Source organism: Schistocerca cancellata, chromosome 5 (assembly GCF_023864275.1).
Source record: "Schistocerca cancellata isolate TAMUIC-IGC-003103 chromosome 5, iqSchCanc2.1, whole genome shotgun sequence".
NCBI classification, from domain to species: Eukaryota; Metazoa; Arthropoda; class Insecta; order Orthoptera; family Acrididae; genus Schistocerca; species Schistocerca cancellata.
This window is the reverse complement of record NC_064630.1, coordinates 71,286,352-71,312,184: the sequence shown is the minus strand read 5'-3', so window position 1 is coordinate 71,312,184 and position 25,833 is coordinate 71,286,352. Positions and strand designations below refer to the sequence as shown.

The 25,833-nt window shown below is 45.1% G+C and overlaps 1 protein-coding gene across 1 annotated transcript in view; it reads left to right on the top strand.

Moving 5' to 3' along the window:
• LOC126188367 (atrial natriuretic peptide receptor 1-like) overlaps positions 1–25,833 on the top strand; it is a 362,237-nt gene that overhangs the window by 236,742 nt on the left and 99,662 nt on the right. The window contains exon 14 of the mRNA XM_049929966.1: positions 12,054–12,203. Within this exon, the coding sequence (XP_049785923.1) occupies positions 12,054–12,203 (150 nt within the window). The remainder of the gene's footprint in view (positions 1–12,053; positions 12,204–25,833) is intronic.

Sequence of the window (25,833 nt, the reverse complement as noted above, 5' to 3'; positions counted from 1 at the left end):
CCACTGTGGTTACACTTATCCCAAATCCCTATCCCACACAACGCCCATTACCAAATATCAACTCTTCAGTTAGCTTGACATCCTCTCCTTATGACATCACCAAAATTATTGGTGCTTTGGTTAGGCTTAAAGAGTGGTTTTTCTATAACGCTTCCAGTCCGCCCGTGAACGACGACAGAATGAAGTAATCATAGAGGAAAAAAATGAAACTACGGTCATCTGTTAATGTAAACCGCGTTCAGGGTTCAGCGCATTCGTTAGCTCTAATGGAATCCGTGCTGAATAGTAGGCTTCCATTAAGCTGGTGTGTTAAAAAAATTAAATTACAGTGTAAAAGCATTTCACAAATTTTCAAAACAGAAACTGGTTCCATTAGAATTAATGTATCAACTGCAGTTGCCCAGAAGTGTGGTAGTATACAGTATCAACAGATATTTATTGCGCTGTGTATCCGTGGAAAATAACAGAGGACTATATCCTAATTTGTTTACTGCATTGTGTAGATTACTCGTAACAGCAAAGAGCTGCAGTGTAAGGGATGCATTGCACAGTAGCGAAAATGTACAAGTGCTCACAGTTATTAGCTTGTTTGAGTACCATTGGATTTTTCCTGAAACCACGATTTTAGCGAATGTTTTAATTTTATTTTTAGTTCCAATGCAATGTGTGGTGTCACCGCCAGACACTACACTTGCTAGGTGGTAGCCTTTAAATCGGCCGCGGTCCGCTAGTATACGTCGGACCCGCGTGTCGCCACTGTCAGTGATTGCAGACCGAGCGCCGCCACACGGCAGGTCTAAAGAGACGTCCTAGCACTCGCCCCAGTTGTACAGCCGACTTTGCTAGCGAAGCTACACTGACAAATATGCTCTCATTTGCCGAGACGATAGTTAGCATAGCCTTCAGCTACGTCATTTGCTACGACCTAGCAAGGCGCCATGACCAGTTTATATTGAGATTATATAATGTATCAACAAGAGCGATGTTCTCCAATTATGGATTAAAGTTAAGTATTCCAGCAGCAACGTACTTTATCTGCTACATTAAATTACATTGTCCTGTTCCAGACCTCACGCCAGCCTGCGTGAGCTTAACGCGTGCTATTCGGCTACAAGTCATATTGGATTGGCTGTCGGGTCAGTCCACAACACAATGCCTTTCGCATGAATCAACCGATGCCATATTTTGATTGTATATGTTGTAGTGATTATAGTGAGGAATCTTTGACAGTGGAAGTTATTTTGTAACGTTAATTTGAGTTTGTGCTCTTTAATGAGTGGTTTCGTTTTGAAGCTGCTGGAGTTGTATGTAGTTCTCATATAAATTTATTATATTTCAGGCGTTTTTTTCTTTGGTATTTAGGACTATAATTTGTTTTAGGCATTATTACTTTATGTAAGTTGCGAGATATGAAATTCTGTCCAAGAAAATTGCGAAATTGCTTTGGGATATGTCTTATGAAACGATGAGTGTTTGATATCTGTATGTCCCAGAAAGGGAAATCACCTTCCTAATATATTTGATTACTCACTTTTTGTAAATTTCTTCCTGTGTTCATTGTTTATTACGATGGTAAAGATTAATTTTGTAAAAAAATTAAAATTATATTTCGAAGTGAAACCACCACCTTAAAACAACTGATTGTTCAGTGTTTCTCAGTTTCATCTTGTATGCGCTGCTTGCTGTGGTGCTAAAGCTCGGTTTTGTGATAAATTTTTTAATTTTTTTTATGCGGTTGGGACTCAAACGGGTAAGGTCTGCATTTTAGAGCACATGTTTGGTGGGCAAACATTTTGTTGTGAAAATATGGAATACTTTCTTCTAACACCCTGTAAATTCTATCCAGAAAGAAAGATGATTCAGCAGTTTCCTGAATTCTAAAATCGCTTTTGAATGTTGGTTGTTTTTTAAAAGATCGTTTTACGCCTCGTGAAAGAAATAAGAATATCTACATCCACGGATCGGAATTAGAGTGTGGCACGATCATGTCCTATCGAGACTATGATCTATCGCTCGGCGAAGTTGTTCTTCGCGTTGGTTGCGATCCCACGACTATTACGCTGTTATAGAATCGAAAGTTTCAGGTCGGTAGTACCCAACGCGGGGAGGGATCTCAACGGTCTGTCGCCCGAGAGAAAGGACGTTGTGTTCGGTCAGCCGCGCCTAATCATCCATCGAGGTCATGTGCCTTCTGTCTGGAAATGCGTTGTTTGCAGACGAACAAGTGAGCACGTGGGCAGTACGGCGACTTTTGGAGCACACTGGACTGTCAGCACGGCAGCCATTGTTGCTGCAGCAGCGTAGGCACGAAGGTAGGGGAGCGCACTACGACAACTTTGGACATATGTCGTCCTATCAAACAAGGCACCGGTCTGTCTAAACATTACGATTGACGCGTCAGTGTGTGGAAATTCGGAGGAGATACAAGGTGACCCGACTGCACCCAGCAGATGTCGTGATGGTTTTAGATGCCACTGGGTACACAAATCACCTCTGGTTCGCACTGCCGTGAATTTGGACAGCAACCATTACATCTTAGAGGTGTCAAGGCTAATATCTCTGTCATCTTGCAGGCCTCCGTGAGGTTTTCTTTGAACGAGATAATGCAAGACCACATTTTTTCCTAGCTTTCCTGACATACATCAGTACAGAGAATGTAGCAGTGTTGACCTGGCGAGTACTTCAACCGGATCTATCACCACCTGAAAACACGTGGCTTGGTGGTGGAGAGACTGGCAGCCGGCCGCTAGCCATTCACTACTACTGAAGACCTCTGTCACGGAGCTGAAGCAGTACGGAGTAACGTGCCTGCATATGTTATTCAAACTGTGTTCGACTCTGTCCAGGCGGCCTGTTTAGAATCATTTATGCTGTCGAGTGTGGCAAATCTGTCTACTAAATTTAGCACCCATACCTCCAAGTTACACACATATTTAAACATGTGTTGTTCCTACTAAAACGTACACAGAAGAGACACAGAAAGTGGTAAACTTGCATAATGTCCTGTATGACCCCAGGAAGCACGCATATGTGTCTCAATACGACGTGGCATAGCCTCTACTAATGGCTGAAGTAGTGCTGGAGGGAAATGACACCACGAAGCCTGAAGGACTATCCATAAATCCGTAAGAGTACGGGTGGTGGAGATCTCTTCAGAAAAGTACGTTGCAAGCCATCCTTGATATGCTCAATAATGTTCATGTCTGGGGTATTTGGTTTCCAGTGGAAGTGTGTGAACTCGGAAGTGTTCCTGGAGCCACTCTGTAGCAATTCTGGACTTGTGGAGTGTCGCATTGTCCTGCTGGAATTGCCCCAGTCCGTTAAAATGCACAATGGAGATGGATGGATGCAGGTGATCAGAAAGGATGCTTCCGTACCTGTCACCTGTCAGAATCGTAGCTAGACGTATCAGGTGTCCCATATCACACCAACTGCACACGCCCCACATCATTGGAGAGTCTCCACGAGCTTTGACAGTCCTCTGCTGATATGCAGGGTCGATGGATTGAAGAGGTTGTCTCCATAGCCGAACACGTCTGCCCGCTCAATACAATTTGGAACGAGACTCGTCCGACCCGGCAACATGTGTCCAGTCATCAGCAGACCATTGTCCGTGTTGAAGGGCCCAGGCGTGGCATAAAGCTTCGTGGCGCGCAGTCTTCAAGTGTACACGACTGTGCCTTCGGCTTCGAAAGCCCACATCGATGATGTTTCGTTGAATGGTTCGCACGCTGACACTTGCTGATGGCCCATCACTGAACTGTGCAGCAGTTTCGGAAGAGTTGCACTTCTGTCACGTTGAACGATTCTCTCCAGGCGTCGTTGGCCCCGTTCTTGCAGCATCTTTTTCCAGCCGCAGCGATGTCGGCTAATTTGATGTTTTACCGGATTCCTGATATTCATGGCACACTCGTGAAATGGTCGTACTGGAAAATCCCCACTTCATCGCTACATCGGAAATGCTGTGTCCCATCATACGTGCGCCGACCATAATGCCCCGTTGAAACCCACTTAAATCATGATAACCTGCCACAGTAGCAGCAGTAAGCGACCTAACAACTGCGCAGACACTTGTTTCCCCGTATAGGCGTTGCCGCCTGAAGCATCGTATTCTGCCTGTTTACATATTTATGAATTTGAATACACAAGTCTATAATAGTTTCTTTGGAGCTTCCGTGTATGTACACAATAAATAAAATTTCTTCATTTGTTATTATTCCTAGTGTTACACTTTTAGGGCAGTAGTGAAGAGACATACCAGGCCTTCATATTTTTATTTGGGACTTATTGTGTCAGAAATAACTGAAAACAGCTCCAGTCAGCTCTTTTCGACAGATGTCTTCACGAGGATTATCTGTTGTTGTCAGCCAAATGTCTGAACAGGAAATCCGCTCCCAAAAATTTCCACTTGAGAGCTACAACACTCAACTACCTGCTCGTTTGCTATTTGACTGAAGAGGACTGTGCTTTTCGACGGGACGTTTGCGCAACGCCCCACTTTACCCATCCAGATAATGAATGAAACGTATGAAGAAAATCCCACCAAATTGTTTTTCATTTGTAAGAAAATGAAACACTTACAGCCGTGTAACTCTTCAGGCTTTCCCGGCGATCTAATGACATTTTGGGTTGTCGGGTGTTCTGCCGGATATCAGCGTCGTACTTGCACGATATTTCGGTCACGTAGCTCGTGGCCTTCATCAGGTGCGACCTGAGACTACTCCTCGAGTGGATCTGGTCCAGTATTTATGCCTATGGCCTTCCCCCTCCACCAACGGTTGCAGGCGCTTCCTCTGTGGTCCGCGCCCATTCCCTGCGACCTGCTGGAGCGTTGCTGCTCCATTTTCCGTCCGCTGCGGTTCCAGGTGTTCCCTCTGCGGTCCGCGCCCACCAAACCCGCTCCTGGGGGTTTCATCTACGGTCTGGGGTACCAAGCGTTCCCCCTGCGGTCCGCGCCCGCTCACCACGGCCTGTTGGAGCGTTGCCGCTACGTTTTTCGTCCGCTGCGGCTCTGGATGTTCTCTCTGCGGTCCGCGCCCACCAGTCCCACTTCTGAGTGTTTCATCTTCGGTATGGTGCGCCTGGCCGTCCGTCAGGGGCTCGTTTTCCATCTCCATGTCTCTGGTTCTTCTGTTTGTGTAGTGTTGCAGCTGGCCCCACTGCTCCTTTAACAATTCCAGAGCCGGATCCCAGGCTCTGCTTAGCTGGTACCCTGTGTCACGGTTCATAAGATCGTCAGCCATTTTAATTTCTATCGATTCTCTTATAACAATGTCCCAAAATCTGGGTGTTTGTGCTAGAATCTTGGTATCCTCATACTTCATGGCATGGTCTAGTTCTAGACAGTGTTCAGCAATGGCTGACTTAGTCACCTGTCTTAATCTAGTGTGCCTCTGATGTTCTTTGCACCTGATCTCCACAGTTCTTGTCGTCTGGCCAATGTAGGACATGCCACATTGACAAGGTATATGGTAAATCCCTGGTTTTCGTAACCCCAGGTCGTCTTTGACACTCCCCAGCAGTCCTCCAATCTTGTTGGATGGACAGAAAACACACTTGATATTGTGTTTACGGAGGATCCTACTGATTCTGGCAGAAATAGAGCCAGCATAGGGCAGAAACGCCACCTTCTTTGCTTCATCTTGGTCTTCTTCAGGAACCTGTGGTATATTGGCTGGTTGGAGTGCCCTCCCAATTTGTCTGTCCGTGTATCCATTCTTGGAGAAAACTGTTTTGAGACGTTCTATCTCTATAGCTAGATTCTCTTGGCCTGACAGGGCACGTGCTCTGTGGACCAAAGTCTTCAGAACTCCATTCCTCTGTGCAGGGTGGTGACAGCTGCTGGCCTGCAGATATAAATCAGTGTGTGTTGGTTTTCGGTACACACTGTGGCCAATTGATCCATCTGCTTTCCTCTGGACTAGTACATCCAGAAATGGCAGCTGGCCATTCTTCTCCAGTTCCATGGTGAACTTGATATTAGGGTGGCATGAGTTAAGATGTTCAAGAAACTCATTGAGCCTGTCCATCCCAATGAGTTTCTTGAACATCTTAACTCATGCCACCCTAATATCAAGTTCACCATGGAACTGGAGAAGAATGGCCAGCTGCCATTTCTGGATGTACTAGTCCAGAGGAAAGCAGATGGATCAATTGGCCACAGTGTGTACCGAAAACCAACACACACTGATTTATATCTGCAGGCCAGCAGATGTCACCACCCTGCACAGAGAAATGGAGTTCTGAAGACTTTGGTCCACAGAGCACGTGCCCTGTCAGGCCAAGAGAATCTACCTATAGAGATAGAACGTCTCAAAACAGTTTTCTCCAAGAATGGATACACGGACAGACAAATTGGGAGGGCACTCCAACCAGCCAATATACCACAGGTTCCTGAAGAAGACCAAGATGAAGCAAAGAAGGTGGCGTTTCTGCCCTATGCTGGCTCTATTTCTGCCAGAATCAGTAGGATCCTCCGTAAACACAATATCAAGTGTGTTTTCTGTCCATCCAACAAGATTGGAGGACTGCTGGGGAGTGTCAAAGACGACCTGGGGTTACGAAAACCAGGGATTTACCATATACCTTGTCAATGTGGCATGTCCTACATTGGCCAGACGACAAGAACTGTGGAGATCAGGTGCAAAGAACATCAGAGGCACACTAGATTAAGACAGGTGACTAAGTCAGCCATTGCTGAACACTGTCTAGAACTAGACCATGCCATGAAGTATGAGGATACCAAGATTCTAGCACAAACACCCAGATTTTGGGACATTGTTATAAGAGAATCGATAGAAATTAAAATGGCTGACGATCTTATGAACCGTGACACAGGGTACCAGCTAAGCAGAGCCTGGGATCCGGCTCTGGAATTGTTAAAAGAGCAGTGGGGCCAGCTGCAACACTACACAAACAGAAGAACCAGAGACATGGAGATGGAAAACGAGCCCCTGACGGACGGCCAGGCGCACCATACCGAAGATGAAACACTCAGAAGTGGGACTGGTGGGCGCGGACCGCAGAGAGAACATCCAGAGCCGCAGCGGACGAAAAACGTAGCGGCAACGCTCCAACAGGCCGTGGTGAGCGGGCGCGGACCGCAGGGGGAACGCTTGGTACCCCAGACCGTAGATGAAACCCCCAGGAGCGGGTTTGGTGGGCGCGGACCGCAGAGGGAACACCTGGAACCGCAGCGGACGGAAAATGGAGCAGCAACGCTCCAGCAGGTCGCAGGGAATGGGCGCGGACCACAGAGGAAGCGCCTGCAACCGTTGGTGGAGGGGGAAGGCCATAGGCATAAATACTGGACCAGATCCACTCGAGGAGTAGTCTCAGGTCGCACCTGATGAAGGCCACGAGCTACGTGACCGAAATATCGTGCAAGTACGACGCTGATATCCGGCAGAACACCCGACAACCCAAGATGTCACTTAGAGCCGTCCTTACGATGCCACTTACTCTGTAGTTACGCGTTTCGGCGCTTCGTTGCACCATCTTCAAGCCTTAGTTGACCCAGAAGTGGTTATCATCATCTGTATACACAATGCATCAGTGGCCAATCTATCAGGGTTCCACAGACTACCTGCAACGGCGATGTCATCTCTCTAACTGTCAACTGTCAACTCAGTTGACAGTTGTGGGTGGAGAGACGGCCTCACCGTAGATAGTCTGTGTAAACCAGCTATGTTGGCCACTGATGTATCGTGTATACAGATGGTGTTAACTCTCTCGGGATCAATGAAGGCCAGAAGTTGGTGCTCTCAAGCGCCGAAACTGACAGCTACACAGTAAATGGCATCATAAGGACGACTTTACGTGTTTCAGGTTCTTATAATAGCAAACGGCCGTAGACACCCAGACCTGCAGTCCCAAGGATGGACACAAAAAACTTGTTTTTTTTTTTTTAATCCTGAGAAAACAGCTGTAAGGTGTTATTCAACGGCGAAGATCAAGGCAGGTGAATTGTTAGCAAGACCGCTATTGCTGCGCTAACTCTGTGGCCAGTAAAAGCGGGTGTAACTTGACAGAAACCTGTCCTCCCTCGTCAGCTCCTACCCCTCTCGCACTCCCTCCACAAACTCATCCTAAGAAACTAAATATCGCTTTCATGAACTTGAAGAGCTTCTACTGTTCTTTGTACGAAAACTTCATAGCAACAAGACTATACACCCCGTTTCGTAACATTAGCATCTGATCGCTGTCTAATAAACATCCCCAACGTGAACTCATAGTTTAAGGGAAAAAATCTCATTTCCAAGATATCAGCCCCGAAACCGATCCCGCTCGAAACATGAAGCCATAATTATGATAGGACGCAGTTACGACCTCCTGAAAGTATAGGTCTTAAACTTCCGCGCGCGCCAGTTGTTTCTCACTTGTTCTACCCAAGTACGAAGTAGTGTATAGCGAAGTGAAGAGCAGACCGCTTCTACTCATGGAAATTTGAAGACGATGGAAGACCGGAGGTGTATACATCTGCCCAACGAGTTTTAAAATGCTGTCGGAGAACATATTTTTTTTCGACGTAGATAATAGTAAGTAATATAAGTAAATAACATTTCAACCGCACGCACATATGTGATAAATATTATTTTTAAGAATATTCTCATGTTAATATTGTGTAGCCATATCCCAGCCTCGAACTCAAACTGAATAAACGTGATCAACTGAAGATTTACGCTGAAGTGCCAAAAAAACTGGTATCGGTAGGCTTATTCAGACACAGAGACATGTAAACAGGCAGAATACGGCGCTGCGGTCGGCAACGCCTATACAGGGTGTTACAAAAAGGTACGGCCAAACTTTTAGGAAACATTCCTCACACACAAATAAAGAAAAGATGTTATGTGGACATGTGTCCGGAAACGCTTAATTTCCATGTTAGAGCTCATTTTAGGTGGTTTTTCCACCTACGCTCAATGGAGCACGTTATCATGATTTCATACGGGATACTCTACCTGTGCTTCTAGAACATGTGCCATTACAAGTACGACACAACATGTGGTTCATGCACGATGGAGCTCCAGTACATTTCAGTCGAAGTGTTCGTACGCTTCTCAACAACAGATTCGGTGACCGATGGATCGGTAGAGGTGGACCAATTCCATGGCCTCCACACTCTCCTGACCTCAACCCTCTTGACTTTCATTTATGGGGGCATTTGAAAGCTCTTGTCTACGTAACCCCGGTACCGAATGTAGAGACTCTTCGTGTTCGTATTGTGGACGGCTGTGATACAATACGCCATTCTCCAGGGCTGCATCAGCGCATCAGGGATTCCATGCAACGGAGGGTGGATGCATGTATCCTCGCTAACGGAGGACGTTTTGAACAATTCCTGTAACAAAGTGTTTGAAGTCACGCTGGTACGTTCTGTTGCCGTGTGTTTCCGTTCCATGATAAATGTGATTTGAAGAGAAGTAATAAAATGAGCTCTAACATGGAAAGTTAGCGTTTCAGGACACATGTCCACATAACATATTTTCTTTCTTTGTGTGTGAGGAATGTTTCCTTAAAGTTTGGCCGTACCTTTTGGTAACACCCTGCATAAGACAACAAGGGTGTGGTGCAGTTATTAGATCGGTTGCTGCTGCTACAATGGCAGGTTATCGAGATTTAAGTGAGTTTTAACGTGGTGTTACAGTCGGCACACGAGCGACAGTACACAACATCTCCGAGTTAGCGATGAAGTCAGGATTTTCCCGAACGACCATTTCACTAGTGTACCGCGAATATCAGGAATCCGGTAAAACATCACATCTCCGGCATCGACGTGACTGGAAAAGGATCCTGCAAGGACGGGACCAACGGCAACTGAAGAGAATTGTTCAATGTGAAAGGAGTGCAACCTTTCAGCAAATTTCTGCAGATTTCAGTCCTGACCCATCAACAAGTATCAGCGTGCGAACCATTCAACGAAACATCATCGATATGGGCTTTCAGAGCGGAAGGCCCACTCGTGTACCCTTGATGACTGCACGACACAAAGCCTCGGCCTGTCAACAATGAGATTGGACTGTTGATGGCCGGCCTTAGTGGCCGAGCGGTTCTAGGCGCTTCGGTCTGGAACCGCGCGACCGCTAAGGTCGCAGGTTCGAATCCTGCGTCGGACATGGATGTGTGTGATGTCCTTTGGTTACTAAGGTTTAAGTAGTTCTAAGCTCCAGGGGACTGATGACCTCAGATGTTAAGACCCATAGTGCTCAGAGCCATTTGAACCATTTGAATTGTTGATGACTGGAAAGACGTTCCCTGGTTGGACGAGTCTCGTTTCAAAGTGTATCGAGCGGATGGACGTATTCACACGCCCGGGTTCCCGGGTTCGATTCCCGGCAGGGTCAGGGATTATCTCTGTCTCGTGATGACTGGGTGTTGTGTGATGTCCTTAGGTTAGTTAGGTTTAAGTAGTTCTAAGTTCTAGGGGACTGATGACCATAGATGTTAAGTACCATAGTGCTCAGAGCAATTTGAACCATTTTTGGATGGACGTATACGGGTATGGAGACAAACTCGTGAATTCATGGACCCTGCATGTTAGCAAGGGATTGTCCAAAACGGTAGAGGCTCTGTAATGGTGTGGGGCGTGTGCAGTTGGTGTGATATGGGAGCCCTGATACGTCTAGATACGACTCTGACAGATGACTCATAGGTATGTATCCTCTCTGTTCGGATATTCATGTCCATTGTGCACTTCGACGGACTAGGGCAATTCCTGCAGGACAATTCGACACCCCACACGTCGAGAATTAGTACAGAGTGGCTCCATTAACACTCTTCTGAATTTAAACACTCTCGCTAGCTACCAGACTCCACAGACAGGAACTGAGCATATCTAGGATGCCTTGCAACGTGGTGTTCGGAAGAGACCTCCACCCCCTCGTTCTCCTACGGATTTATGGACAGCCCTGCAGGATGGATGGTATCAGTTCTCTCCAACACTACTTCACACATTATTCGAGTATATGCCACGTCGTGTTGTGGCACTTCTGCGTGCTCTTGGTGGCCCTACACGATACTAGACAGGTGTACCAGTTCCTTTGGCTCTTCAGTGTATTATGAAATGAAGTGGTCTTCTTGATTGGCGACTCCATGGCGTGTTGTGTGCACCACGACGAAATAGTGGATAGAATTGTAAGGAAAATCAGCATTGGCCGTATTTTGTTGTTTTATTGTCAGCAAAATCGATTTTCGGTCACTTAGTGAACATCCTCAGTGCTGTAATATACAATTAAAATTGGTAGGCACTGGTATCAAGCTATAACCACAAGCTTAGACCATGTGATCGCTCTAAGCTTGTGGTTATAGCTTGACACCAGTGCCTACCAATTTTAATTGTATATTACAGCACTGGGGATGGTTACTAAGTGGCCGAAAATCTATTTTGAAGTGGCCTTCGATTTATAAATTAATCTGGGCAATGTCGTTGATGAATTTCGCCTCTCCTGCAAATGTCATTCACCATAGCAGTGTCAGCTTCACAGTCCAAAGAAAATAACATCATAACTCTGATGTTGAGAATTAAATAGCTCTACACTACTTGCCAAACAATACATGAATTCGTCTCATTCATTGGCACTATATCTGTGAATCACAGTGTAAAAATGTTGAAAGTAAAGAGATCTCTCCTCAGCTACCGGTTAGTAACCGGGTACTTCGGCACAATGAAAAAAAGTATATTACCAATGTCACAGCATTATTTCGCAAACCTCTTACTTACTCTACTGTACAGTACCTGACGCTCGTCATTAGTTGGCCGTAGTGGGACGGAGCGAGTGACAAACAACCGGTGCATGCCAAGGTTTGAAAGCTGTTCTTTCAGAAGGTCATAATTGCATACTGTCATAAGTACGGCCCAACTTTTCGCGCTGTATCGATTACAGGGGCTGATACACTGCATGATTCTCTTTTATCTCCCTAAAAAACGAGGTCAAGTTGTTGATGTTCCCTTGTAAGACGAGTTTGGCTCCGAATACACACAGACACATGTAACAGGATTAGTGCCTGAGAACCATGGCGAATGACGTTACGTTCTCCTTGCGGCTGTGTTACAGGGAGAACGAGAGCGGCAACATCCTGGACAACCTGCTGTCGCGCATGGAGCAGTACGCCAACAACCTGGAGGCGCTGGTGGAGGAGCGGACGTCCGACTACCTGGAGGAGAAGCGAAAGTGCGAGGAACTGCTGTACCAGCTGCTGCCCAAGTAAGCGTCCAGCGCCGCGGCGCCGCTGGAGTTCCAGCAGCGCGCCAGCTGCGCCACTGTCCCTATTAAATCGTACTCAGGCTAGAAGTAAGATACAAATATGAAACAGATGTCTAATTGTTAACAAACCATCAAAGTTTTTTACACACATCAGTAAACTTCCACATGAGCACCCTTGGTAGCACGTAGCACATCTAGGCGAAATTCAATTTCCGTCCACACATTAGCCAACATCACTGGAGGAATCGATTCAACGACTGTGGTTTACCGTTGCCGCAGGGTTTCACGATCTGGTACACGTATTCGGTAGATCTCGTCCTTCACGTAACCCCATAAAAAGAAGTCTAATTTGGTTATGTCAGGAGAGCGTGGAGGCCAAACCGTTGGCCCATCACGACCAATCCAACGCCCAGGAAAGGTCATATCGAGATAGGCACGGACTTCCAAACCCCAATGAGGCGGAGCACCGTCTTGCTGAAACAAGACATCGGGGTGATACTGAAGCAGCTGAGGAACGGCATACAGTTGCAACATGTCCAGATACACTGCAGATGAGATGGTAGCCTCAGCGTAGAAGAGTGGCCCGATAATTCGATCGTGCAATAGCGCGCACCAAACATTCACCTTTGGACTGCCTCTGGTGCACTCCATGGCCTCGCCAGGGGGTTGTGAACCCCAAATGCGCACATTATGGCGATTCACCACTCCACTGACAAAAAAGGTCGCTTCATTGGAAAAGGCAATTCCTCTGAGATAATCATCATCGTTCTCAATACGTGATAGCATTTCGGCCGCAAAGTCACATCGCCGTGTACTGTCATTTGGGCCTGAACGATTTGCACTTTGTACGCACGAAACAATAAACTTTTGTGTAAAATGTCATGGAGAGAGCTTTTTGGCATCTGTAATTCACGTGAGGCCCTGCGCACCGATTTCTTCGGACTTCGCAGAAAAGACCGCCTTACAGCTTCCACCCTGTCTACTAAGGTTCTTGGTCGACCAGACTTCGGAAGGTCAGCAACCGATCCTGTGTTCTTGAATTTCTCATACCAGGCTTTAATGTTCTTGACATCAGGTGGCTTCCTTCCAAATGTTGTCTGGAAGTGTGGTTGGTGATCGTGTCTCATGGTACCACAGGACACACTGTGCCTTCTCCTGATTGGTTAACATGGCTTCTTGGGCACTGCACCTCATCCACTACTTACGTATTGCGAACCTAGAACAGAAAAAAAACTTCGATAGTTGTAATTTGTTGTGGGTTGGCAGGAGAGCCAACGCCGTATTTTTCCCGGCTGGGTCAGGGATTTTCCCTGCCTCGTGATGACTGAGTGTTGTGTGATGTCCTTAGGTTAGTTAGGTTTAAGTAGTTCTAAGTTCTAGGGGACTGATGACCATAGCTGTTAAGTCGCATAGTGCTCAGAGCCAACACCGTATTATTAGAGGAAGCCGAAAGGCACGCGTTTTAGCTCACGCAGGCTGGCGTGAGGTCTGGAACAGGACAAGGAAATTAGACTTTAGAAAAACGGACGTAGCTGGTGGAATACTTAACTTTAATCCATTAATGATGAGTGTCGCTCTTGACTGTACATGACTCAGTATCAATAGTAACTGGTAATGGCGCCTTGCTAGGTCGTAGCAAATGACGTAGCTGAAGGCTATGCTAACTATCGTCTCGGCAAATGAGAGCGTATTTTGTCAGTGAACCATCGCTAGCAAAGTCGGTTGTCCAACTGGGGCGAGTGCTAGGAAGTCTCTCTAGACCTGCCGTGTGGCGGCGCTCGGTTTGCAATCACTGATAGTGGCGACACGCGGGTCCGACGTATACTAACGGAACGCGGCCGATTTGAAGGCTAACACCTAGCAAGTGTGGTGTCTGGCGGTGACACCACATAATCAATTCGACACAAGTTTCATATTTGTATCTTACTTCTAGCCTGAGTTATCAATTTATGTCATCAGGGAAAGACTTTTCGGACACCCTGTATAACCCAGCGGGATGCCACATCGCCAGGGCACTCGACTCGTATTCGCCTGGGCTGCAGATTACTTTTCTGGCTAACTAACCAGATCTGGGATTTCTGTGATTTCTCTAAATCCCTTCAGGCGAGAGTGAGGAGGGTCCCATTCAAACAGGACTGCTGATTTGATCCACCTCTCGTAACTGATCTAGGGGGACACTGTGAATAATCACGTATCTTCGGAGGGAACGTCTACATGCGGGGTGTTACAGAAATGTTGCGACGAACTTGTGGAGGTTGTGGGGTACATCATAGGGATTGAGAATTGCATAGCGACTCGTGGCCACGCAACGTCGTCGTATGCTGCTAGGCGGCGCTGTACACGAGAGTACAGGAAGTGAGCGTCGTTGGAAACCTTTTTCCACTACGTGCACAAAATCAAATGCTCAAATAAAGGGTTTTTGCGCTTATACGAGGTGCATTCAAGTTCTAAGGCCTCCGATTTTCTTTCTCCGGACTGGAAAGAGATAGAAACATGCGCATTGTTTTAAAATGAGGCCGCATTCATTGTCAATACCTTCCAGAAATGGCAGCACCGTACGGCAGATGGAATTTTACTGCCAGCGGCGAGAATGAGAACTGTTTTAAATACTTAAAATGGCGATGTTTTCCTTACTTGAACAGCGTGTAATCATTCGTTTTCTGAATTTGCGTGGTGTGAAACCAATTGAAATTCATCGACAGTTGAAGGAGACATGTGGTGATGGAGTTATGGATGTGTCGAAAGTGCGTTCGTGGGTGCGACAGTTTAATGAAGGCAGAACATCGTGTGACAACAAACTGAAACAACCTCGGGCTCGCACAAGCTGGCCTGACGACATGATCGAGAAAGTGGAGAGAATTGTTTTGGGGGATCGCCGAATGACTGTTGAACAGATCGCCTCCAGAGTTGGCATTTCTGTGGGTTCTGTGCACACAACACTGCATCACGACCTGAAAATCCGAAAAGTGTTATCCAGGTGGGTGCCACAAATGCTGACGGACGACCACATGGCTGCCCGTGTGGCATGTTGCCAAGCAATGTTGACGCGCGACGACAGCATGAATGGGGCTTTCTTTTCGTCGGTTGTGACAATGGATGAGACGTGGATGCCATTTTTCAATCCAGAAACAAAGCGCCAGTCAGCTCCAGCTCAAACGAAGCACACAGATTCACCGCCACCAAAAAAATTTCGGGTAACCGCCAGTGCTGAAAAAATGATGGTGTCCATGTTCTGGGACAGCGAGGGCGTAATCCTTACCCATTGCGTTCCAAAGGGCATTACGGTAACAGGTGCATCCTACGAAAGTGTTTTGAAGAACAAATTCCTTCCTGCACTGCAACAAAAACGTCTGGGAAGGGCTGCGCGTGTGCTGTTTCACTAAGACAACGCACCCGCACATCGAGCTAACGTTACGCAACAGTTTCTTCGTGATAACAACTTTGAAGTGATTCCTCATACTCCCTACTCGCGTGACCTGGCTCCTAGTGACTTTTGGCTTTTTCCAACAATGAAAGACACTCTCCGTGGCCGCACATTCACCAGCCGTGCTGCTATTGCCTCAGCGATTCTCCAGTGGTCAAAACAGACTCCTAAAGAAGCCTTCGCCGCTGCCATGGAACCATGACGTCAGCGTTGTGAAAATGTGTACGTCTGCAGGGCGATTACGTCGAGAAGTAACGCCAGTTTCATCGATTTCGGGTGAGTAGTTAATTAGAAAAAAGTCGGAGGCCTTAGAACTTGAATGCACCTCGTACCTCATTTCGAAAAAACAACAACACATTTATATCAATTTTGGCTAAGTGACCCATAGGAGCTGCCGTTCACCTGATTCATTTAAATATTGACTGAATTTAAACGTTACAAATTCTGCCATTAATTGCCCATTAGGGGGTATAATCTTACGTTATACGTTTAACGCTACAAAAAGAAACGGTGTGTATGTCTTCAAGCAATGTAACTCAAGCTGCGCATATTTCCCTGCCTGTATTCTTCCAGTATTTGAGAACGAGACCACTTAGCGACTCCCAGAAAACTTTATACATACTTAAAAAATTTTCGAAACTTTTTATAGCCGACACTCCTAAAACGAAAGAAAACGTTTACTACAGTTTTGCTGTTCATGCAGTCTAGCAGTCAATCCCTCAAGGCACAATAAATCCCTTCTCTGCGCGATAGCGTAGCCGGCCGCTGTGGAAGAGCGGTTCTAGGCGCTTCGGTCTCGAAACACGCGACCACTACGGTCGCAGGATCGAATACTGCCTCGGGAATGGATGTGTGTGATATCCTTAGGGTGGTTAGGTTTAAGTAGTTCTAACTTCTAGGAGACTGATGACCGCAGATGTTAAGTCCCATAGTGTTCAGAGTCATTTGAATTGCGCCATAGCAATGGAAATACTATCGACGACAGTGCTGCAAGAAGAGGAAACACAGCGTTCCGAAATTCCATCACCAAGGGAGACAAAGTAACTATTCCAGAATTCGAATCAAGAACGGCTGCCAACTTGTTTAACTTAGTAGTTGAAGCTTCCTGGCAGATTAAAACTGTGTGCAGGAGCGAGACTGGGACTCGGGAACTTTGCTTTTCGCGTTCAAATGCTCTACCATCTGAGCTACACAAGTAAGACGCCCGACCTGTCCTCACAGCTTCAATTCTGCCAATACCTCGTCTCCTACATTCCAGACATCACAGAAGCTCTTCTGCGACGCGTCGTGAGTCGTGCTTGGGTAGGTCAGATGGTAGAGCACTTGCCGCGAAAGGCAAAGGTCTCGAGCTCGAGTCTCGGTCCGGCACACAGTTTTAATCTGCCAGGAAGTTTCATATGAGTGGGAACTCCGCTGCTGAGTGAAAATCTCATTATGGGAAGTTAGTAGATATCGTCGGAGTAGTGAAGCGATTTGAATGACTTAATAAAAGCAAGTCTTCCGGTCCAGAATGTGTACCTTTTCGGTTACTTTCAGAGTATGCTAATGCAATAGCTCAGTACTTAAAAATCGTATACAACATTCCGCTGGACGGAAGATCCGTACCCAAAGACTGGTAAATAGGATAGGTCATAACAATATTCAAGAAAGGTAGTAGGAGTAATCCACTCAATAAAAGACCCATATCGTTAACGTCGACATGAAGCAGGATTTTCGAACACGTATTGTGTTCGAACGTTATGAATTACCTTGAAGGGAATGGTCTATTGACCCACAGTCAACACGGGTTTAGAAAATACCGTTCGTGTGAAATACAACCAGCGCTTTACTCACACGAAATGTTGAGTGCTATTGAAAAGAAATTTCAAATTGGCTCCGTATTTCTAGATTCTCAGAAGGATTTTGACACTGCGGCTTGTAGTAAAATTAAATTTCCCTAATTTTGGAATATCGTCTCAGTTATGCGACTGGATTCGTGATTTCCTGTCAGAGAGGTTACAGTTCGAGTAAAAAGGTAGTGATTTCTGGCGTTCCCCAAGGTAGTGTTATAGGCGCTCTGCTGTTCCTCATGTATATAAAATATTTCGGAGATAATCTGGCTTAGGTTGTTTGCAGATAATGCTGTCGTTTATCGCCTAGTAAAGTCATCAGAAGACCAAAACGAATTGCAAACCGATTTAGAAATAATATCTGTGTGGTCCGAAATTTGACAGTTGACCCCAAATAATGAAAAGTGTGAGAGCATGCACATCAGTGCGAAAAGGAATGCGTTAAACGTGGTTTACACGATAAATCAGTCAACTCTAAAGGCCATAAATTCCACTAAATACCTACGAATTCCAATTACAAACAACTTAAATTGTAAAGAACGCACAGAAAATGTTGTGGGGAAGGCAAACCTAAAACTGCGTTTTATTGGCTGAATACTTAACAAATGTAACAGATCTACTAAAGAGACTGCATACACTACACTTGTCCGTCCTCTCTCCAAGTACTGCAGCGCGGTCTGGGATCCTTACCAGATGGCATTAACGTAGTACATCGAGGAAGGTCCAAGAAGAGCAGCACGTTTTGTATTATCCCGAAAGAGGGAGAGAGTGTCACTGACATGATACAGGATTTGAGGTGGGAGGGGGATGCAAATGGAGCTTCATGATCAGCGGTAACTTTTAATTTATTAATTGTTTATTGCTACCTGTATACATTATGTAGGTGGTATTCACACATATCACAAAATGTACCTGCAAAATTATATTATTGCACGACCTGTAGTTCAGAAAATACGACGGCATAAACACTGAGATGCGTGAAAAAATTATCTGTTCTTGTAGAAGCTGTTTTGTACAGGGGAGTTTGATTCTTTAAAGACTTAGGGGCGGGGCTTTTTGTCAAGCATCTAACAGGAAAATAGCTGTCAACACTCCAGAAGAATGACCCAGTGTAAGTTAAGCTATCCACTTCATGGATGCAAGGAAGCGGTTGCTGTATTTTATCAGTCCAAAATCTTTGACAACCGAATTAATCAAAAGTTGTTGTTGTTGTTGTGGTCTTCAGTCCTGAGACTGGTTGGATGCAGCTCTCCATGCTACTCTATCCTGTGCCAGCTTCTTCATCTCCCAGTACCTACTGCATCCTACATCCTTCTGAATCTGCTTAGTGTATTCATCTCTTGGTCTCCCCCTACGATTTTTACCCTCCACGCTGCCCTCCAATACTAAATTAGTGATCCCTTGATGCCTCAGAACATGTCCTACCAACCGATCCCTTCTTCTGGTCAAGTTGTGCCACAAACTTCTCTTCTCCCCAATCCTATTCAATACTTCCCCATTAGTTACGTGATCTACCCATCTAATCTTCAGCATTCTTCTGTAGCACCACATTTCGAAAGCTTCTATTCTCTTTTATCGTCCATGTTTCGCTTCCATACATGGCTACACTCCATACAAATACTTTCAGAAATGACTTCCTGACACTTAAATCTATACTCGATGTTAACAAATTTCTCTTCTTCAGAAACGCTTTCCTTGCCATTGCCAGTCTACATTTTATATCCTCTCTACTTCGACCATCATCAGTTATTTTGCTCCCCAAATAGCAAAACTCCTTTACTACTTTAAGTGTCTCATTTCCTAATCTAATACCCTCAACATCACCCGACGTAATTCGACTACATTCCATTATCTTCGTTTTGCTTTTGGTGATATTCATCTTATATCCTCCTTTCAAGACACTGTCCATTCCGTTCAACTGCTCTTCCAAGTCCTTTGCTGTCTCTGACAGAATTACAATGTCATCGGCAAACCTCAAAGTTTTTATTTCTTCTCCATGGATTTTAATACCTACTCCTAATTTTTCTTTTGTTTCCTTTACTGCTTGCTCAATATACAAATTGAATAACATCTGGGAGAGGCTACAACCCTGCCTTACTCCCTTCCCAACCACTGCTTCCCTTTCATGCCCCTCGACTCTTTTAACTGCCATCTGATTTCTGTACAAATTGTAAATAACCTTTCGCTCCCTGTATTTTACCCCTGCCACCTTTAGAATTTGAAAGAGACTATTCCAGTCAACATTGTCAAAAGCTTTCTCTAAGTCTACAAATGCTAGAAACGTAGGTTTGCCTTTCCTTAATCTTTCTTCTAAGATAAGTCGTAAGGTCAGTATTGCCTCACGTGTTCCACTATTTCTACGGAATCCAAACTGATCTTCCCCGAGGTCGGCTTCTACTAGTTTTTCCATTCGTCTGTAAAGAATTCGTGTTAGTATTTTGCAGCTGTGGCTTATTAATCTGATTGTTCGGTAATTTTCACATCTGTCAACACCTGCCTTCTTTGGGATTGGAATTATTATATTATTCTTGAAGTCTGATGGTATTTCGCCTGTTTCATACATCTTGCTCACCAGATGGTAGAGTTTTGTCAGGACTGGCTCTCCCAAGGCCGTCAGTAGTTCCAATGGAATGTTGTCTACTCCAGGGGCCTTGTTTCGACTCAGGTCTTTCAGTGCTCTGTCAAACTCTTCACGCAGTATCGTATCTCCCATTTCATCTTCATCTACATCCACTTCCATTTCCATAGTATTGTCCTCAAGTACATCGCCCTTGTATAGACCCTCTATATAATCCTTCCACCTTTCTGCCTTTCCTTCTTTGCTTAGAACTGGGTTTCCATCTGAGCTCTTGATGTTCATACAAGTGGTTCTCTTATCTCCAAAGGTCTCTTTAATTTTCCTGTATGCAGTATCTATCTTACCCCTAGTGAGATAAGCCTCTGTAGCCTCTGAGATAAGCCTCTGTAGGCAGTATCTATCTTACCCCTATTGAGATAAGCCTCTAATCAAAAGTAGAGAAAAGTATATATGTTGATTGAGCACAACGCACACAACGTTCGTACAACCACTTAGAACTGCTAGAAAAGTACTGAATTTCGGTTATGTCGTCGAAGAGCTGAACCTGGTATGAATTTATTTACTTTGTTTTACTGTGGTTAGCTCGTACGGGTAACACCAACTGTAATGATTTTAGCCAGAAAATAATTGTCTGCGTTTTTGATTTCAATGAAGTCGCGGCAAGCGTCCATGCGTCATTCCGTTTGTTCAGGTTCGAAGTGTATGTGACAAACTTTGCACACACTTTTCTCTTCCTCGCAACCTTATAGGGAATGTCTTGTAAGATTTGATGTAGGGATTTGCTCCATCACGATTTATGATACTAAACGCTGACAAACAACAGCCACACGTCCACTACTTAAAGCTGCCAGCTCGTAACTGACTCGGCGAAGGCACATCTGTTGTTTAAAATTGCTAGTTCCAGCTGTCACCGTAGTTACTGCGCTGTCGTCGCTTCTATCCCAGGAATAAAATCAGTCTCGGAACATTTTGGACACAATAACTGCTTGCAGTCAACCACACGACTGTATCGCTTGATAGCACTGATTTAGAAGCTTCAATTATTTACACTGAATACATTTCAGCTTGATCCCTTTACCCGTTTCTGGATCTTAACAGGTGGACAGGGAGACAGATGGACATCAAATGCAAAAGAAGTGATATAAGTCGGCCGCGGTGGCCGAGCGGTTCTAGGCGCTTCAGTCCGGAACCGCGCTGGTGCTACGGTCGCAGGTTCTAATCCTGCCTCGGGCATGGATGTGTGTGATGTCCTTATGTTAGTTAGGTTTAAGTAGTTCTAAGATAAAGGGGTCTGATGATCTCAGATGTTGAGTCCCATAGTCCTCACAGCCATTTGAACCATTTTTTTGAAGTGATATAATCAAAAATTATCAACATTCGAATTTCTTTCATTGACCTGTGATGTAAAACTATCCATGTTGCAAATTTTACGATTGTAGGTCAACGGGAAGTACCCTATAGATTTTTATCAGTGATCTTGCGAATACCGAAATATGTGATATAAATGGCTCTACCTCTGGATTGCATTGACGTAGGATATTAAATTCTCCACACACCCCAAGGGACAAAACACTTCAGTATTTGACATACATTTCAACTTGATCCCCATAACCTTCCGGGAGAAAAGGGGATCTCAACGGTCAGACAGGCAGACGGACGTTCAGGCAGAAGGACACTAAGGTGATTCTGTGTGAATGAAAAAACACACGACATTGGTGTATTATGTATAATGTTTGTTATTTAGTCTGTTTCACAAACCGGTGTTTGGCTATGACGCCACTTGATGATGGTGTAACTGCCGAAAACCGGTTTGTGAAATAGACTAAATAACAAATATTATACATATTATACCTATGTCGTGTGTAAATGTTTTACCAACAACCGACGGAACAGTGCAAAGTGATTGCATTACGTTTCTTTTACTGCCGACTGAGGTAAGGGACCCTAAGAAAACAAATTACAAGACATATTGCTGTCATTTTCAGGTTGTCAACATTAAAACCACATATGATTAAAACACCGAAACTGTAACAATGCATCTGACGCCTGCGTGAAATAAAATATAACAAAAGCGCATTGGATTATGGGTGCCCGATTTACTTTAAGCTCGTTCATTTCTGTCATTAGCACCACAACCGCGCACCGAACCATCCGCTCACGAGCTGGCTGCACTACAAGTGCCCAGTTAACGCTTTTGCCGGTCACCGGGTGTCGTCGCAAACTGCTATAGCCGAGGTGCGATTGTGTCAGCAGCTGCTGCCTAAACCGCAATTCCATTCCATTGGGTACTTACATTACCCTCATTTCCAAAACTGATGCATTCGGGAGGACGACGGTAAAATCCCGCGTCCGGCCATCCTGATTTAGGTTTTTCGTGATTTCCCTAAATCGCTCCAGGCAAATTTCGGGATGGTTCCTTTGAAAGGGACGGCCGACTTCCTTCCCCGTCATTCCCTAATCCGATGAGACCGATGACCTCGCAGTTTGGTCTCTTCCCCCAAAACAACCAACCAACCAAAACTGATGCTTGGTTGCTGACGCATACAATGGCCTTCCTGTAGCTATCGCATAAAATTGTTGAGATATGTCTCATTCCTCCGTGTTCTACTTGTACGTTAAGAACTACGTCGAATGCTTCGTCACTGACTGTTGTCCCTTCGTTTCCATGGAAGCACCTGGTTCCATGTCTGTCGGTAGCACTTAGCACTCTTGTAAGCCCTCACCATTACTTGTATGGATGCAAAGCGGTGAACTATAGGGTATTTCAAGAAGGACTTTACAACTATGAAAATATATGTAAATTAATTCATAGTACCGAAAGAGTTGATTGTTATGTCAATTTGTAGGACTCTGTAGGAATCAGCATGGGTTTCGAAAAAGACGCTTGTGTGAAACCCAGCTCGCGCTATTCGTTCACGAGACTCAGAGGGCCAAGGCGTTCGATACAGTTCCCCACAGTCGTTTAAAGAACAAAGTAAGAGCATATGGACTATCAGACCAGTTGTGTGACTGGATTGAAGAGTTCCTAGATAACAGAACGCAGCATGTCATTCTCAATGGGGAGAAGTCTTCCGAAGTAAGAGTGATTTCAGGTGTGCCGCAGGGGAGTGTGGTAGGACCGTTGCTATTCACAATATACATAAATGACCTTGTGGATGACATCGGAAGTTCACTGAGGCTTTTTGCGGATGATGCTGTGGTGTATCGAGAGGTTGTAACAATGGAAAATTGTACTGACATGCAGGAGGATCTGCAGCGAATTGATGCATGGTGAAGGGAATGGCAATTGAATCTCAATGTAGACAAGTGTAATGTGCTGTGAATACATAGAAAGATAGATCCCTTATCATTTAGCTACAAAATAGCAGGTCAGCAACTGGAAGCAGTTAATTCCATAAATTATCTGTGAGTACGCATTAGGGGTGATTTTAAATGGTATGATCATATAAAATTGATCGTCGGTAAAGCAGATGCCAGACTGAGATTCATTGGAAGAATCCTGAGGAAATGCAATCCGAAAACAAAGGAAGTAGGTTACAGTACTCTTGTTCGCCCATTGCTCGAATACTGCTCACCGGTGTGGGATCTGTACCAGATAGGGTTGATAGAAGAGATAGAGAAGACCCAACGGAGAGCAGCGCACTTCGTTACAGTATCATTTAGTAATCGCGAAAGCGTTACGGAGATGATAGATAAACTCCAGTGGAAGACTCTGCAGGAGAGACGCTCAGTAGCTCGGTACGTGCTTTTGTCAAAGTTTCGAGAACATACCTTCACCGAAGAGTCAAGCAGTATATTGCTCCCTCCTACGTATATCTCGCGAAGAGACCATGAGGATAAAATCAGAGAGATTAGAGCCCACACGTAGGCATACCGACAATCCTTCTTTCCACGAGACTGGAATAGATAGATAGAGGTACTCAAGGTACCCTCCGCCACACACCGTCAGGTGGCTTGCGGAGTATGGATGTAGATGTAGGGAAATACACCAGGTTTTGTCTTGCATAGTTCGCTAGTGCCGAATCGCACCGTAAGTAGCGGTAGCGGCAGCTGTGTTAAAGATGGCTGCCTTCACTGGACCCGAGTGTGCTAGCTGCGTGTTTCGGTTTGAAGAATCGGAGTCAGCGACAACAATTCAGCGTAATTTCCGTACCAAGTACGCTAAAGATCCTCCTAGCAGGCCTACAATTTACGAGTGGCATAAATGTTTTGTAGAAACAGGGTGCTCGATGAGACACGGGAAATCATCAGGCCGTCGAAGCACATCTGACGACGACGTTGAGTGAGTGAGACAATGTTTTGTCAACAGCTCTATGAAATCGACCCGGCGTGCGTCTTGCGAACTGCAGATATCACATAAGACTGTTTGGCGTGTCTTGCCAGACTGTTCGCATTTGAAACCGTACAGATTGACGATCGTACAAGCAATAAAAGACACTGATAAATTAAATCTATGACATGAGGATGAACATTTCTTGGACAAAACCATCTTTTCTGACTAGTCGACTTTTCACTTAAGTGGCAAGCTTAACACACATAATTGTAAAACTTGAGGCATTGAAAACCAACATCAAACATAGCGACATGTTAGTGATATCCATAAAATGAACGTTTTTTGTGCACTGAGCGAGAAAAAACTGTACAGTCCCCTTTTTTTCCGCGAGACAACCATCAACTGGATAGTGAACCTGGATATGTTACAATACTTTTTGATACCACAGATCGCTGAGCGAAATGTTTACTCCTTGCAATATAGAATTTTCTCAGTGACCGCTTTCGAGGTCAATGGATTGGCCGTGATGTGCCAACTGAATGGCCCCTACGTTCCTCTGATCTGACACCACTCGATTTTTTTTAATGGGGATTCATCAAGGAGATCGTGCTTGTACCTCGTATGATGGCTTCTCTACATGAATTTAGAGCAAGTATTTGCGCCGCCACTGAGCAAGTTACACCTGCAGTGCTACAGCGAGTTCGGGAAGAAATTGACTTCCGATGAGATGTGTGCAGGATAAAGAACAGAAGCCACATACAACATCTTTAGTTTAAGGTAAGAAAAACTTGATGTGTTTCACTACAAAATAACATTAAACCCAGTCGTTTATCTTTCTCGAATGAATTTATATTAATTTTTAAAGTTGTGAAGTCCGTTTTGAAACACCCTGTACAATTTAAAGTTTTCTATCCGTAGGTAACCACAGCAGTGGCCGTAGCTGACACATCTTGAAAGTTATGACAAATTGGACTCTACCATTATTGGTTCAGTGATCGTTTGCTGGCAAGCATTCAGTGGCTCAAGAAGCTCTTTTGCGTAATTCTCACTGCTGCCAGTTGCCACAATTTGTACCTGAGAGTGGACAAGCGCTTGATCAGTGGCGTTGTACGAATAATCGACTGAAAAACTCAGTTGCATCTAACTGCAGGACAGTAATCAACTATAACCGCGTCTGTACACGAGATCCGTAATGCACGCCTTTGCATTGGCTCTCAACACACAGATAAGCCGGCTTCAGTACTGCTGCTGGATGAAATATTCATTGCCAGTATTTGAACGGCAAAGAGATGAGAGGTGGAGGCTTTAAGTACCTGATCACCAAAAGAAAGATTGGACTTAACGTTCCATCGAAAGCAGAGTCATTAGAGACCGCTCACAAGGTCGGATTACGGAAGGGTAGGGACGGAAATCGGCCGTGCCATTTTCAAAGTAGCCATCCCGGCATTTGCTTCGAGCGGTTTGGGGAAATCACAGGAAATCCAACTTTGGATGGCTCGACAGGGATTTTAACCGTCGTCTTCTCA